This window comes from Scatophagus argus, chromosome 18, assembly GCF_020382885.2.
Source record: "Scatophagus argus isolate fScaArg1 chromosome 18, fScaArg1.pri, whole genome shotgun sequence".
Classification (NCBI taxonomy): Eukaryota; Metazoa; Chordata; class Actinopteri; family Scatophagidae; genus Scatophagus; species Scatophagus argus.
Genome location: NC_058510.1, coordinates 10,950,917 through 10,967,999, shown reverse-complemented (window position 1 = coordinate 10,967,999; position 17,083 = coordinate 10,950,917). Strand labels below are relative to the sequence as shown.

General features: G+C 40.5%; 1 protein-coding gene across 1 annotated transcript in view; it reads left to right on the top strand.

The window, feature by feature from the left end:
* Positions 1–275: 275 nt before the first annotated feature.
* gpr158a (G protein-coupled receptor 158a) overlaps positions 276–17,083 on the top strand; it is a 60,859-nt gene continuing 44,051 nt past the window's right edge. The window contains exons 1-2 of the mRNA XM_046371795.1: positions 276–1,480; positions 13,376–13,481. Coding sequence (XP_046227751.1) covers positions 603–1,480; positions 13,376–13,481 — 984 coding nt within the window. The 5' untranslated portion in view covers positions 276–602. The remainder of the gene's footprint in view (positions 1,481–13,375; positions 13,482–17,083) is intronic.

Genomic DNA, 17,083 nt, shown 5'->3' with positions numbered 1-17,083 from the left:
GTCTCATCGTGGCTTCTGTAGGCCTTATTTAATGCTTGTTGTGGTCGAAAGAGGGCGAAGTGCGTTTGTCATCCAAGTGAGAAGCTCCCAGACTCGCTGCCTCCTAAAAAAAAACAAAAAACAAAAAATATATATATAAATATAATAATAACCGGCCCCCTTACGCCTCCCTTCCTCGTTTTGATTCAGTATATGTAGTCTACACGTAGGAGAACGCTCGCCGCACAGCAAAGCCAACACAGTCTTGTCTACAGTGAGAGAGAGAGAGAGAGAGAGAGAGAGACAGAGAGAAACAGAGGTGGCGGGGGGAAACAGCTGCAAGCGGATACTCAACATCAACAAGCTGTATAAGGCATCTGTAAGCAAGAAGAAGGGATTTGGCGAAGAGAGCGAGGGGGTTCCTTACGTCTCCCCCCCCCCCCTCCTCTGCTTTCTGGTTTCAATAACAGAGGCGTGGAGCTCACAAGACTATCCTACAAGTGGTGAAGCGATGGTTTAGCGGAGCATTTTGGTAGATTTTCTTACAGCACGACCGCCGAACGACTCTGTAATTCCAAGCAGCGATCCCCCTCGAACATCTGTGGACGCTATCCCGGAGGGAGATGGCTGTTTTCCGACTGTCACTACTGCTGCAAGTGGGATTTGTGATCGGATCAAACCACGAATACGCCGAATGGTCCGCGCATGGGAAAGATTTCAGAGCACAGGAGGCGATTTACGGTGCTCATACGCACCGTCGGCAGCTGGCGCATCTCCGTGCGCCTCATCATCCTCCCGGGGTGACGGCGGAGCTGCCGCAGACAATTGAGGAGGATCTCCCCAGGGTGGTCACGGCTTTTCTTCACACGGGGGACTCGACCACCTTAAAGCACGCCAACTGCTCGCGGAGATACGAGCTCACCTCTCTGCGGGGAAGGTCACAAGCCAATCCGCATTACTCCATGAGCAGCGTGCTGGATACGGTGCTGCACGCCACAAACTTCCTCAACATGATCTTGCAAGCCAACAGGTCCAGGGAGCAGAGTCTCCGGCGAGACATTGAGTGGTATCATGCCTTAGTCAGGAGTATACTGGAGGGAGATGCCAAGATTCACCGGGCGATCGTCACTTTTAGCGCGGATTCGTCCGTGTCAGGCCCCTCGATGCTTCTTCAAGCCACCAGGGCCGGTGGAGAGATAGTCCTCCAAGACCTCTCCAGCATGGCCCACCAACATCTACACAACCGCACAGCAGACACAGAGTGGTACCATGATGTCAAAGACAGGAAGAAGCCCAGTTTTCATAAGAGGGTGCTGAGCCAAGACTTTAGATCAGTTGACAATTCTTTAAAAAGGGGAGAAAGTTTTATCCCGGACAAGACGCACGTCAAATGGTCTGCGCCCTACCTGGAGTGTGAAAATGGGAATTTTGTGCCCCGTTGGCTTTTGACCTTATCAGCTGCTTTCTATGGCCTGAAGCCCAACCTGGCTCCTGAATTCAGGTAGGCACACAGACGGTTGAAAACTCAGGTGATGTTAAACAGGCAGAGAGCAGTCATTATAACTGTCATTAAAACAGTTCATAAAGCTGTTCACATACTGTACATGTGATGGCTTCACGTGGGTTACAAAACATCAGATTTATGTGAGAAAGATTTGTATCAAACTAAAGGTGAGTTCACGTGGGTTTAACAACTACATCTCCATTCACCATACACGAACCTGAACAGGGATCATATGTGCCCCTCTTTCCTCTCCAAACATGCTGCAACTTCCACCTTATTATACGAGGGGGGTTTTCTTCTCTCCTCCAGTCTGACAAGGCGACGGGATGCTAAAAATAACTCTGGATGTTACTGGATGTATCAGCGGTGGAAACCTCTGGCAATAGGCCCTAATTCATTTTTCAAACTCACTCTGCTGCGTGCTTTACTACTCAGGAAAATGTTGTGTGCCTGTTCTTTTCCCTTCTTCAAGGGGGGGGGGGGCTAAACCTTCGATGAGTCAGAACCTTCCTGAGATGAGAAGCAGCCAATTTTTATTATTATTTTTATTTTTTAAAGAAGCACAGCAGCTCGTATCAGCGGATGATGAAATGCTGAAATATGTCTGATGTTCGAGTGCTTTGTACAATCCATGTCCTAAAGCCACCCCAGCTGCAGCTTGCTTGCGTAATGTGCCATGTTTTTGGTACTGAGAAAAAACATGATGTGCACTGAGAACACTCAAGTGTGAAGGCTCCATATGATCCAGACCAACATCTTCCCAATGAATATTTAATCCGGATCACTAGTTGTGTGTGTACGCCCTTCAATGAATCTTTAATTGATACACTCAAGTCGCTCAAAAGCAAGCAGGGATTGCGAATGAGTCAAAACCTGCAGTGATTACACTGTAACAGGCTATCAGCTATCTGGTGTTATCCCAGACTAGAGCCTCTCACGGCAGCTTCACTCATTTGTTCTCAGTCTCCTACTTAAGCAATCTGATAACATATCAGCCTGCACACTCAACTGATGAACATTCAGACCCACTTCACACCAGTTAACAGTCCAGTGCTGAAGCCAAGTTTGTGATGTATTCTCCTTCCGTGGCCAAACGAGCCATTTTGTTGTCTATTTTTTACCCCCCTTCCAAGGCCTCCTCCATAGATCGAAGGTGTGACACGCGTGGGCGTCTTGTATTGTTTAATGTCCCAGGAGAGTGGCCTGTTCAGCGGCACTAAAAGAAACATCCCGCTGTGCTTCAAGGAGCAGAACAGTAATATCCATTCATGAATTTGTTTCTCACGGACTGAGTGTAGAACTGACAAATTATGAAAAGAAAAAAGACTCTGGACACTTTAATCCAATGTAAGGATTGAATGGAATAGCTTGACATTCACTTTTGTGCCAAGAGTTAGAGGGGAAATATCCTATATGTAGAGGTTATATATGACACTAATGTCAGAAGCCAGATAGCTTAGCTTAAAGACTGGAGAAAGGTGGAAACATTTAGCCTGGCTTGCGTGTTCAATAAACTGGATACAACATGTTTATTATTGAGCTTTAAAGATGCCTGTAGGTGGATTCTGTTCCCTTTGGACAGAGCCGGACCACTTGTTTCCTCCTATTTCCAGTCGTTATGATGAACTACCTAAGATGCTAGCTGTAACTTTATATTTAGTGCACAGGAGAAAAAAATGTGGTATTAATCTTCATATCTAACTCTCGGCAATAAAGTGAATAAGTGTATGTTTCAAAATGCAGGGATATTCTTTAAGCAGTAGCAAACCTTCAGTTAGCCTAAAAGACCTTCATCGGAGCAAACTCAAAGCGCTGTGCTGATTTAATCTGAGCCAGGCTAGCTGTCTTTATGTTTTTACGCCAAGTTTAGCCAGCTGTCTGTCAGCTTTAACTTCATATTACTTTAGTGCACATACATGAGAGCGGTTTTGATTTCTTAGGCAACTCTTGGCATGACAGCGAATGGGCGGATTATCGAGAATGGCCAAAAAACGATATCACCTTCACAAAATGCAACAAAAACCAACTAATCATAGTCTGATTAATGCCTTTGGAATTGATGGAAATTATGTTTTCTCAGTTATGCCCAATTAGCAAGTTTTCGTCATGATATTGTCTTAAAGAGACGATTGTGGATTATTTTAGCCACCTCCTCATGTCCTTTTTTGTCATGCATCCTCACTCTTCTAGTTTGATTCTTATAACAACCATCTTTCAGACACTCATATCAAAGTAGCAGGCGGCTCATCCTGCATCCTCCCTGAGCCTCAGCAGCCTGCCAGATAAGGAATAGGAGAGGAGGGATAATATAGCTGCCTCAGACATCAGCTCTCCTCCGTTTCCCCTCCAGATGAACACACAATCAATACAACAATGAATTAATAATGAAAGATGTAGAACAACAACCCAGCAATGGCCATCTTGATTCCAGCCTTTTAAAGCTTCAGTCACATCCTGTTTGGTGTGATGATGTCACAAGAGGCAAGGTGACTTGTTTTGACTTTTTGTTATTTTGACATATGAAAATACATGCAAAACTGAGGTTTGTTTGTCAAACACGTTTGTCAAACGGATGCTTAACAAATAGTTGGACTTGTCAGAGCAGGAGCGCACGGACCCGCGTTTGCAAGAGATGAACCTGCGTGAAGGTGTAAGAAATGGCAGCTCTCGCAATTCTCATCTCTTCTCTTCCCCGTCTGTCCCTTCAGCTGCACTCAGGTCAAAGGGGAGGCAGCTTAAACCACACAGAGAGAACTGGCTGTTTTCAAGCTTGCACTGTGTATTTCTGTGTGTGCAAGTGTGTATGTGTGTCTGTACGTGTGTCTGTGTGGGTGCCATTGTGGGAGGTTGAGACATTCTTCAGGATGATACCATCCTAATTGGCAGATCTCTCAGACGCAGGCTGGTAACAAATGCTTGGTGAACGCACACTGCACTTCAGACTCAACTTTCACAACACAGACCTTAATTGCTTTGAGGCTGAAGCTTAGGCAGCAGCAGCAGCAGCACAATGATGAGGCAAACTAATTGAAACTATCAAAAAAGTAGCCTGCAACTAAATATCTAATTTTTTTCGGCATATTTCTCCAAAGGCCAAACAGGTTCTAATTAGATAGCTGGATCGTCTTCATTTACGCTTGGCTTAACGCCACATTTTGCTGTACAAGCAGCTAAAATCTGGACAGCCTGACTGCTGTGGGACGCCCAGCTGTCTAACAGAGCAGTAGGACTCATGCTCCAGGAGGAGCAGGCAACATCTGCATAGATGGCCACCATCCAGGAGCAAATAGGAAAGAATTCTCACAATTTCCTGGGCTAAGCACGATAGCCTATGACGGTAAACTGATATGAAAGAGAGCAGGAGAAAAAAAAAATTGCATCCAAGAGGAAAATTAGTGGAGGGGCATTTCAGAGGAGGAACCTTTCTCATCTGATAAAGATGTTGAAATTATAAGTTCACCTGAAATGAGTCCAACCTTGTATATTTTCCACTGACTGCAACCTGAAGCAAGCAGGGGTTAAAGATCCCTAAGGTTCTTTCCCTGCTGACATCACTGGGACTCCACTGCTCAGTACGGTGGCCTATCAATACGATGCCTTCAGCCAGTAAATGTCAACAGAAAATACCAACTACCAGCCTTTCTGCCTTGCTGTAAGGAGATATTATATTCTTAATAGTACTAATGATGGGAATAATCTCCGTTTTTTCCATGCTATTACGGTGATTTAATTCAGTTTATTCTGAAAGGATTAGAAATCAACAATATTGTTGCTGTGGGTTTATCCTTTAGTAATCTGGTGGGAGAGAAACAGAGCCGTGGTGTTACAGAGGAGGCCTCAGGGTGGAGAGCAGTGTTGGTTGTGAAAAGTTTGCAAAAGAAAGAAAAAACAAAAACAATGGTTAAAGGAATTTAGCATTCAGTTTTTAATTTTTATTTTTTAACAGACAAAAGGTTTCAAAATGCAGGGAAATTTTGCTGCTAAATCTTCATTCTCTTCCAAATTGTGATGCATGATGAGTTAAAAACAGGGACAAACACATAAGGAATATAGACAAGTTAAAGCCCATTTTGCAGCTCTGACACATTTGATTCTGAATATACAGAAGGTGCTGTAACCTAATATCAAGCAGATCTCCCTTTGTGCTTTTGTTCATTTAGTATATCTTGTTATAATACTTCCACAGAGGGATCAAACAGTTTCATCTCATCCTGTCTTATCCTGCAGCTGTCAGCAATACCGTGTGATTTTCAGTTCAAGAAAAATACAGAAGAGAAGGAATTTCAATGCAATTTTATCATGCAAAGTGGATGAGAAGCCTGTTTCAGAATGGTGTTGGGTAGCTGAATGACAAAATTAGCAATTTTAAGGACTTCGGATGAAAAGGTTGGAAATACCAAGGACGAAGTGACATATTAGACGAGAACTGTGATGTAGCTTGTCATAAACTACAGGCAGACCATCAATCAGCTAATGTCATGTTTTCTTTGTCAACAGCTCAAATTATTGGATTTTCTCGCTTGGTGTTTGCTCTTTTTTAATGACAAGAGTGTCAAGAGTTCAGAAGTACCAGGATTTAAAAAAAAAAAGAAAAAAAGCATGTCTTTATTTGGTTTCAGCCGCTTTGCCTTTGGCACTTTGGCTTTTTTGATGACCAGTGACAGAACTCAATAAAATGACCCAAGCGGCACTGAAATGCTGGTAGACAAAGCAGCACCATGCCCAGAAGCTATACTCACATTAGCTTCTGTTCGTCCTGTCAGCTTAATGCATTTCCATCACATTTTCCTTGAGAGGGCTCCACAATTCTTGCACTGTGATTGTTCCATGACATAATGCACCAACAGTGCCCTTCTGAAAGGAAAGTGATGTGCTCTTGTCAAGACTCTGACGCACAGAACATGTGCATCCAAGTTCATCTGGCTGTGCAAGTCTTCTGGCTACACAGACAAAGCTAAAGGATGATGTTTACTCTTGTGCCAGTCTTCCATATTCACCTCTGATTTATAATACTCTTGGTTTATCTGCGCACAGTTTCAGAAAAATTCTTCATTCTTGTGCAAATACACACACAGTTAATAAAAAGCCTGTTCCTTTAGTTTTACACACTGAACTCTTAAAATAGCCCCTTGATTTTTACATGTTGTGATATGAGTTATGTTACTTCAAAAAATGCAATTACTATTATTATTATTAAATGAGAAAACTCATTACGTTAGCTTTCTTTACTAAGTCCAGCTCTGTCAAAAGTTACTTTAAAGCCATAATATGCAGGAAATTCCTTAAAAAACAAAGTTTAGCCAAAAATAATCCATCTCAGTCATCACTTTTGAGCCAGTGCAAGTGGCCAATGAACCTGCCTTTTTACTAGCTATCATTAGCTATTAAGTTACAGCAGTTAATCTTTCTAACAAATGTCAAAACAATTTAGCTACGTTAGCTCCTATCAGCGTTATGTAATCTTACTGCACTGTTTGTGCGGTTCTGATATTAGTCTTTCAGCATTCAGTAGAGTCCATTGTTGCACCACATCTCTGTGCCATCGTAGTTTATTTAATACAAACTCAACTATGACAAAAATCATGTACGTCTGACGTGAAACCATTGCTTAAAATTCAAACTTTGCCTCCGCCGCCTGCTCTAAACGGACAAATCAAACTGAGATCACTTTTTGAGCCTGAATAGAGACATACAGCTCACAGCGTATAGGCCTGACATTCAGTATTCATTCATGAACACATCAAAGACTGACTTGATATAAAGAGGGCACACGGAGGCCTTCATTGCGAGAATGTTTTGGTGAATACCCTTTTGAAGCCTATAAGCAATTATCCAGATCTACAGTCAACTTCATAATGCTGGAGCATTAGTGCAGTCTAACTGGTCTGTCAGAAAGACCAGAGTCCCTGCTGGTGGGATGCTCCTCTCTTTGCTGGCCTGGCCTTTAGACCCACAAAGAATGGAGGATGAAAGGAGAGAGCACTCTGTTTCCTGGGGCACTGCTATCTCCTGCTCTCTGTGATAATCCTGTCTTTATGCTGATGCTTCTGCCCATGTTCCTCGCTGCCTCTCTCAAATTACGACCCGGTCTTTTCGCTTCACGCATTTTCAGTTGCCATCAGACCCAGCACACATGCTCTTTTTTTTTCTGTCTTTCTTTCTTTTTTTTTCACAAGCTATTTTATACACCATATGTCCACTTTGGCTGGGAGTCTAAAGATTGCCTGGAGAGTTGGAAGGAGAAGAGAAAAGAGGAGGCGACTGGGGGTAGGAGGGGTGGGGGCAGGCTATTTTTTCTTTGTGTGGACTCACTGTTGAAGCAGGGTTTGGTAAAATTGGAGAAATGAGCAGGAGTACCTAGATTTCCAAAATCCCATCTCTTTCCTTCAGGACTCCCTCCAAAGCTACTCCTCTGAAACCCATGAACGTGTGCAGCCTGACTACTACTGACAACCCGCACTTCTGACTTTGAGATGCGCATGAGCAGTTTGAGTCATGAGTTTGACATGAGTTTGCTACATTCAACAAAGTCTTTTAGCTTTTTCAGTCTAACGCATATAAAAATACACAACACCGTGAAGTGTCGCAATCATATAAACACAAAATATGTTTAAATAACCGTCATAAAAATGCCTCAGTCTGAAAAGTCAAAACGGCCTGGCAGTTACTGTTCACTGCTGTGTGTGTGTGTGTGTGTGCTTATTACTAACTGTGTTAGCCACTGTGAAACATTCTTGGCACATTGTTGTCATCTCAAACTGCATCAAACATCCACATATAAGGAAACACCCAACAATGAACATAAACAACAAACATGGCTATTGTTAGCACAGCTGTCAAGCTCAAGCATGTGAGGATTAGGACATTTTGGCTGCAATTTCTTGACATTCTTGTATGACAGGTTGACAGCCACAGACACAGAACTGTTTGTTTGTTTGCTTACTTTGTCAGAGCATTTGATTTCTTCTTATTATTAATAGTAATCATAATGAAATAATAATAAAAAGTGTATTTTTGTAGCACCTAGTCAAACCAATGCTACAAAGTGCTTTAATACAAATAGATCAAACCAGATACACAGAATGTGCTGAGCTAAACAGGAATAAGTCATAAGGAAGTAAAACACAGATGATTTAAATCATAAATAAAACACCAGGATAAAATGTAAAAATGGTGGGTGTAAGTGCAAGACTTACAAAAATGTGTTGTCACCCATCAATGAGAATAAAAGCTCGTAAAATAATTAAAATTATTTACTGCTGTCTTGATGTGAAGAGGTTTTCAACACATATAACAAAAAGTGTTTCTCAAATGTACTACCACCTCTGCCTGTAATGCTTGACTTGCCAGTAAAACATACATTTTGATGAATCTTGCATCCTCAACAAACAGGTCCTGTTCTTGTGCTGCATGTGTTTCAGTGTGACTCTACCCATATGACATAACAGAGAATTGAAACGGAGGTAATTTCTCAGCAAAACCCCCAGCAGTGCTGTGGAAAACAGCAAGGTCAGTTTGCCCCAAGGCAGGACCTGAGCAGCAGTTATTAATAACAGAAGTACAGGCAAAGAGAGTGTTGCACTCGCCCAGTGTCCACTGGGAGCTGGGTATCGTAAAGAGGCTCCTATACACCTGGACAACATGCCACACCAGCAGTATTCATGTGTGAGTGTGTTTGTGCGTGCATTTGCCTAAGAAAGTGAAAGCTAAATGGATAGATGGCCCAATGCCCTCAGAATGACATTGTGTGCTGAATATTAATTAGGCATTAAGATGTTCCTATTGCCATGTTGTTCATATTTAGAAGACCTGCAGATGTAAAGTAAGGCAAAGTAAGTCATTTGTGCTGTGGTGGGATGCATTTTATGTGCATAATAAATCCATTGTGAGCCTTGGAAATGACAATATATAACTCATTTATACGTATACTGTTTCACATTTGTGATCCAAATGATTTTGATAATGTCGATAATGTTTTAACTGCTTGTTTTCATCATGGAGTTTTTATTTATCCTGCTAAGTACACAATGACAACCAAAAAAGAGGGCAAAACGAGGAAACTCCCCCAGCAGCCCCAAACTTTTAAGGGCCCTTAATATCCCAATTATCCAATTAGGTTATTTTATTATTTGTTTGGAAATATGCATCAGTACAGCCAAATATCAAATTAAATAATCTGGGCCTTAAATGCACAGTACGTAATTTTTGCTTAATTGCGGTTGTGCAAAACAGTGTTACTTAACTTGAAACTGTTGTTGGTAAACAAACTTGAACTTAAAACTTAAACTTAAACTTGTGACTGGAAAAAAAAAGAGAAATAAAAAAAACATTTGCAGTGTAATACAGCTTTGAGAGACACCTGGCAGCCAATCAGAACAGTTGTCCTATTTTTATTTAAAAAAAAAAAAAAATCTATAAAACTTGGTAATATCAGTTTCAATGGCCCTTTTCACAGCAGACATTTTGACTCGTCATAGCAGAAAGCCATGTGATTATTGCTGTTAATCACACCTGTGCTTCCTTTTTCTATGCCATGTCAAAATGTCTGCTGCGAAAAAGGCCTAATATAGATCAGTAGCGAGTGTTCAGTACTTCCTGCCATCTCTTCCTTAATTACAGAAAACCTGAACTCTTTCTTCTCTCTCTCACTTTTTCTTTCATGTGCCTCTTTCTGTGGCGTGTGTTATTTTGCTAAGATACCACAAGAAGATGGTTTGATATCAGCATATACCTCGCTGTCTTTTTCTCTAATACCTGCCATATAATCCTATAATCCAATTACATGTGCTCATCCTATTAGAATATTCTTGATAAAATCTAAAATGTTATTAACACTGCTCATGCTAACTACTTTTTTTTTTTGTCATTGCCGCTTTGAACTGTAATTTAAATGCATCACTTATTACGAGCCTGTCTTGGAGATACTCTCTATACTGACAGCACTTCAAGTTATGGCTCCTTACATTCCAAATAATTTCTTAGCAAGTTTCCAATGTAATTTGGTTTTAATTATGGGGAAAAATAAAGACAAAGTTCTGAGGTCATTTGTGTTGACTGTCATGCCTGGTGGTTTTTGGTTATGCTTTGTCTCTTGATTTCAGTCCATGTGCCATGTTTCATGTTTGTCTTGTCATGTGTTTCCATGTTTTATGTTCAAGGTTTTTGTCATGTCCTGTTTTATTTTGAAAGTGTCTCTTCCCCTGTGTGCCCTGTTTTCATGTAGCTTTGCTTTGGTTTTCCTGATTGCTTTCTCCCTCCTGATGTGTGTCACCTGTGTCTCGTTGTCCTGTCTATTTAGTCCTTGTCTTCCCAGTCACCTTTGTCTGAGCGTCTGTGTTTTACCCATGACATGCTGTGACATGACCCATGCTTTTTGCCAGGAGTTTTTGCCACAGTTCTTTGTTGTTCTTCTGCCATGGTGAGAGTTGATTTTTGTTATTATTAAATAAAGACTGTTGCTTGGACCTCTGCCTTGCCTGCCTGCCAGCCTTTTTGACTCTGCATCGGGGTTCAGTACATTTCTGCGTCAGCGACGCCACACAATCCTGACATTGACTTACATGCAGTTGTTGACTTTTAATGTTTTTACTCATTTGCATTAAACACACACGCCTCAAAAAGACACCACTAACACAGTATAATGAGGCGACTAGACAGCAGATCTTGATAAATTTTTAATTCTCATGCAACACACTATGGTATGATTTTGATTCATTCTGAGTCCTGTTTGCACATACAGTACATTTCCTCATAATTGTGCAAGTGATTGGTGCAGATCTACCCAGAGATATGATGAAAGGATTGTTCCATCCCTGTGGTTGGCCCTGAACTGCTGTCGCACAGGACAGTTGTTTAGTGACATTCACATTCGCTCATTAAAACTGCGAAGAATACAGTGTGAAGAAGACTTGTCATTTAAGATCATGAAGAATCAGGTATTAAAGTTCTCCATTAATATCTTGCTGAGACCACTAAGGGCTCTTAAACAAAGCGGCACTGGGAGGCAAAATGCATTAATAATACAAATCATAGCATTCTAATTGTAGATTTATGAGCCAGTGATCACCTCTAGAAACTTACACAATTACTCCAAAGGAGAAATCAACCCTGAAATACAAGTAACGCTTAGATTTCTTGCCTGAGCTACAGTAAAGATAAAAGAAAGTCTGCTTTTGAGAGACAGATCCTGGAAATTGGAATCAGCAATACTCTGCTTTTCTCTTGGCTATCTGTTAATCCTATAACAAAATAAAAGCCATGTGAGTGTGAGTGCTCAAACAAGCAAAGGTTATTACAAAGTCAGTCAGTGATTTATTGTCAGTGAAGCAGCTCCAGGTTTTGCCTGATTAAACAGATTACAGCACTGATTGAGTTGCTGGCTTCGGGTGACAGAAGTGCATTTCATTCACACTGATCAAACTGTTTAAAGGTATATTGGGCGATTTCTGTTGAAAAATGACACAAGAACATCCAATTTTCCTTCCTTTGGTGTCTGTTTTTCTGTTTGTTATGTAATCTGACAAAAAGGAAAGACTGTATGTAGGATGAGGTCTCAAAGAGACAGTTCAGGAGTCCATGTTGAACTGCACATCTCAAATGTGTTGCAGTATCTTTAACAAACAGAACAAAGAAATTGCTTGTTTTTTCTTGTATGGACATATATACAGTATTTAGCTATTGGTTTGTCCTGTGTCAGGTAGAGGAGACGTGTGCGACACTGGTGAAAAGACGCTGAGAATCAGAGAGACTGACCTTCAGAATCAGAGAGGCTGACCTTCTCTTCATAGAGCTTTAGGCAGCTAAGTAAGTGTAAATCCTCAGCAGCTCTGTTAGAAGTTCCTGCCTGGCTCAGCTGGCCAAAATGGAGCAAAGACTCCAGCCTTTTCAAGATACCATTGCTGAGGGTTTTTGTTGTGTTAAGTGACCTATCTAGACTTTGATCGTCTCTCTCTGTCAGGCTGAGTTTCAGCTGAGCAGGACCAGAGGAGATTAAGATGTTTCCTAAAAAGCACATTTGTTTTACAGTTTTTTACTCAGCAATCCATATTCTCTTCTGATTTTGCATTATAGTCTGTCATGTCATATGTGTGGTTTGCATGTTTACTATTTGTGTACCTCCAAATGTCCCATCCTCTTGGGGAGGATGCGCTGTACCCATTAATGTACAGACAAATATCATTTAATTACTTTGATTCTGGAGAAACTTGATGATCCACAAACAACTGTAGATTTATAAGGTTTTGAAGCCGATTTATGGATGTTTATTTGCAATGGATATTTGAAATAATTATATCACTGGGATGTGTAAGTCACACTGAATTTAAAAATATGTTATGTGAATCTATGTGTTCAGATCAAATGAGTCATGAGTAACGATCTTTAAGTACCATTTATATATATATTTAAGTACCACTTTTGACTGTATTGATAAGCAGGACAAATCAAACTGCAATAACTAACCTCGTATTGTTTTTACTACACTTGTCCTTTTTACCTCACAACTCTCCCATTGTGCTTCAAGTTTGAAAACTTTAATAGACACTCTACATGCCTCACACTGTTGCATATAGCTAAGGTGCTGTTGTGTATGGCTGAAACAGTTTTTAGCAGTAACTAGTAAATGAGGAACAGATTGTTCGGGATGTATCATGATGTGAAGGATTTTTTCCTCAAATATTCTCACTGATGCTTAACAATAGACTTTGGTATTGGTATCATATACTTTTACGATCAGTTCACCGACCACTATTTTCTGCCACACTACTGACAGAAAAATTTACATTTTTCTAAAATTTGAGAGGACACCGTCAATAAAACTGCATCATCCCTCTATTTGCGCTGACATTCCTAATTCTTCAACAGCCGGGTTAATGGTGTCCTCCTGTCTTGCAGGGGCGTGGTGCGCGTTGACATTAATCTACAGGATGTTGATATCGACCAGTGCTCCACTGATGGCTGGTTTGCTGGAACCCATCGATGCAATAGGACCACTATGGAGGTGAGTGTGCTGCACATGCGGATTAGACAAAGGATTGATTTGCTCTTGAAAACTGAACTCTAATGTAAACACATTCAGTCACATCTCCACGAGGCACAAAATGGAAAAGGACTCAATCTGTACATCTCCCTGATGAATGGATGGCAAACGGTTTCTTTTTTAATGACGATGTTACAACCCACTACATACTACATGCCCTTTAAAATCATGTACATGAAAGATGGACTTTTTGTTTTTAACAAGACTGATCTGTAAACAGTGGATGTCAGTAGTTAGTTTTTGTCATGTCTCTGGCTGTACAATAATTAAAAATGTGACTATGCTAAACATCACTAATGTAAGGCTATGTATCCTTATAAATTTATCTTTCGGTGCGTCAAGGTTGCATTGAAATATGTTTCATTCACATCTGAAGCTTTGTTATACCTCCTCCACAAATCTTATCTGTAAAGGTTATGTATGTGTTCAGCTTTGTGTGAAACTAGGCCGACAGAAAGGCCCGACAGGACCTAGATTCACTCACAGTGTATAGTTTAGATATTATAGGCAACTAATAGGGATACAGTATACACAGTGCATGGTCTTATATCTCAAAGGTCTTTTCACAGGGTCAAGCAATATATTTCACTTAATATTAAAGTGATGGAAATCGAGGTGGAGAGTTGGAAGCATGTTCCGCAGTGGCAGAGGAGAAAATAGCACTGGCCATTTTAATGCTGGTGAAAAATAGCCTGTCTCAGGGCCTTGGAATATGTAGGCAGAGCTTGTGGACAGGATGATAAAACTCTCAGAACTCTGCTATTTTTAAGAGGATATCAAATAACCACATCCTCTATTCTGAATTAGAGAACTGTCATTCATTTTCTCTCAACAATTCTGGCTTAGAACTAATTAGAAACTAATACAACTTGCAAGTCAGTGCATCCGCTCTATTAACAGGGTCATTTTGTTGTAAGAATCAAGAACAAACTCTTTCGCCACAGTTGCCTGTTTATGCATCAAGCAGTTACGCAGCCACATTATCATTCATTTAGAGTGGTGATTGTGGTCACTTTAAATGTAACATTTATACCCTTTTGGCTCTGTTTTTAGTCTCTACCACCACCTGTGGGAAATATCTGGTTCTTTAGTGACTAAATGTTCCATGATGGTCACCAACAGGTGTAGTGTACAAAGGGTTTATGAATGATTTTTGTTGAAATGATGTTAAACCACACAGTTAGCTAACAGCGTTAAAATGCCTTAAAACTGAGGTCAGTTGATAACCCTTTTCCTATACAAATAGTCATGTGTTCCGTTGTGAAGATAAAAATGTTGATTATAGCCACTTTCAAAGATGAGAATTGCCTGAAAATGTCCTATGCTTATTTTTAAGCAGTATAAACATTAGAGACAAACCAAGCATTTCAACATGGGTCAAAAGAATTAAAAATCACAAGTTATTAATACTTTCTGCCTGCTTTCATAATAGCCTTTCATTTCATCACAGAGTGCTACTGCCTGGCCAGCAGCTAGCCTCCTGCCCGGTGCTTCTTACCTGCAGGTTCAATTTCATCATTAAGAGCAATAGATTTTGAAGAGGTGCTGTAGATCAGACTGCTTCATAATGCATGTGATGTAATGGATTGCAGTGAGCCTTTTTGAATAATTAATCACTCTCTTTGTCTGTGTACTTCCACCTCTCCGTGGACAGTCAGTACCAGAGACATTTGACATAGTGTGTGTGTGTGTGTGTGTGTGTGTGTGTAGAGTGGCTACAAGGAGCGAAATACATTGTTACTGGTATGGATTTTAGCTGGGTTTTCTAAATAATGATCTTCTGTGTGCTTACAGTGCAGGAGTGTATCCTGTGTACTATGCTCGCTTACAGCTGAATGATGAAAGCTGCTGTGAGCATAGCATGTTACAGGATGTGTCTTGGCTTGCATGACAGAATAAATTAGCTCATTATTGCCATATCTTCTAAATAAACAACATAGATAGGAGAAGGTATGGAGGTAGAAATATACAGTATATGAAGGCAAATGTAACAGAGCAGCAGTGATTTTTAATGACCTCATTTTCTCTTGCGCATGAATATCTCAGAGTTTGTGTACTGATTCATAAATCAAGCAAGATGCCCTCACATAATAATACTCTCGCATAGATAGGCATTACAGGAAGCTGTCTTCATACAGCTAACAACCTACATTTCTGGTCCTAAAATGCATGACCTGGTAAATCAGAGGTGATGTGGGAGGCTGATGTCTCTCCAGCTATGAATAGAAAGCGCAACTGCAGTGTAATCAAGTCTTGTATGGTTCTGTGTGTGTGGTAATATGATAAAAACAGCTTTGGGAGGGATTCCCCGTATTTGCAAACAGGGATTCATTTTGCGTTATTGCTGCTTTTTTTTCCATGCAGGTATTCCCTTTGCATGTGCAGCCATTTGTTGCTTAATAGGTTTCTTTGGGGCCATTTGAATAAGAAAGACAATAATTTCAGCCCGCTATAGATCCTATGCTATAGCAGGTGTATTTTCTTTGTTTGATTGGAAACAAAGCAGAGGGTTTAGCAGTTTATTTACTTAAGGCTTTCACTGATGTAGTCACATTTCCATTCCACTCTCTGATGCTCTTTGTAACAGCGTACACAATTTCCACTGACACACATGCCACATTCTGTTTTGCATTCGCAACTCTGACAGGATTTATTCAACATCTATGAATTCCTTTTCCTCACACATCCACTGTTGTTCTTCTGCTCCTTAGTAACATTTAAGTGCGACCATTCCAGCAATTGAATTTGACAAAATGCAGTCGTTCTAACCAGCCATCCGGCTCCCTGGCCTCCCCTCACATCCTGCCTCTCAAGCTGCTGTTTGTCCAGTCAAGCATGCAGGCAGCCCAAACTCAGATGGAGGCAGATGCTATGGATGACTGATTCACCAGGCAAGCAGAAGAAGGCAAAACAAAATGAGGTGCAGGCTGCTGACAAGAAAAATACAATAGGCCAACAGTGTCCGAAACCTATGGTTATATGAAGGCAGTGCTATTTTAAAATCCAACAGCTGTTTACAGATTTCCTTGGTTCTTCTCTGACTGTTCATTTTCTGAAAACCCTGCTTATTTATATGAAGAATTCACCTCCAAACTCATAGTATGTCAGAGCTGTGTGCAAGTCTGACATGGGTTGTACTGGGGCATTATTGATGTGTTCAAGGATAATAATGGAGCAAAATTGATCAAGATATGTATATAAGTGTATAGTGCTGATCTGTGTTGAAAAAATGTTGAAGTAATCTTACCTCATTGTTTTTGTGGGTTTTTTTTTTTTTTTTTTTTTACAAAATCATAGACAACAACTTGATAAAATGCAGCAGTTTAGGTATCTAATGTATACTTACTACTTACTTATTTAAGTATGCAGTACTACTGATGTGATCATAGAGTGAAAAAAATAACAAAAATCCACATTTAACTACATCAAGCACTCTGGTGCTACTGGATGTGCAAGAAATTTAAAGTAAATTAAAACGTAAGAACAAACTATATCTTGTTCACATGCAAAAGCATTTTGAGTGCTCAATGTAGTAAAATGAAGCATTTGTATATGTTTCTTTG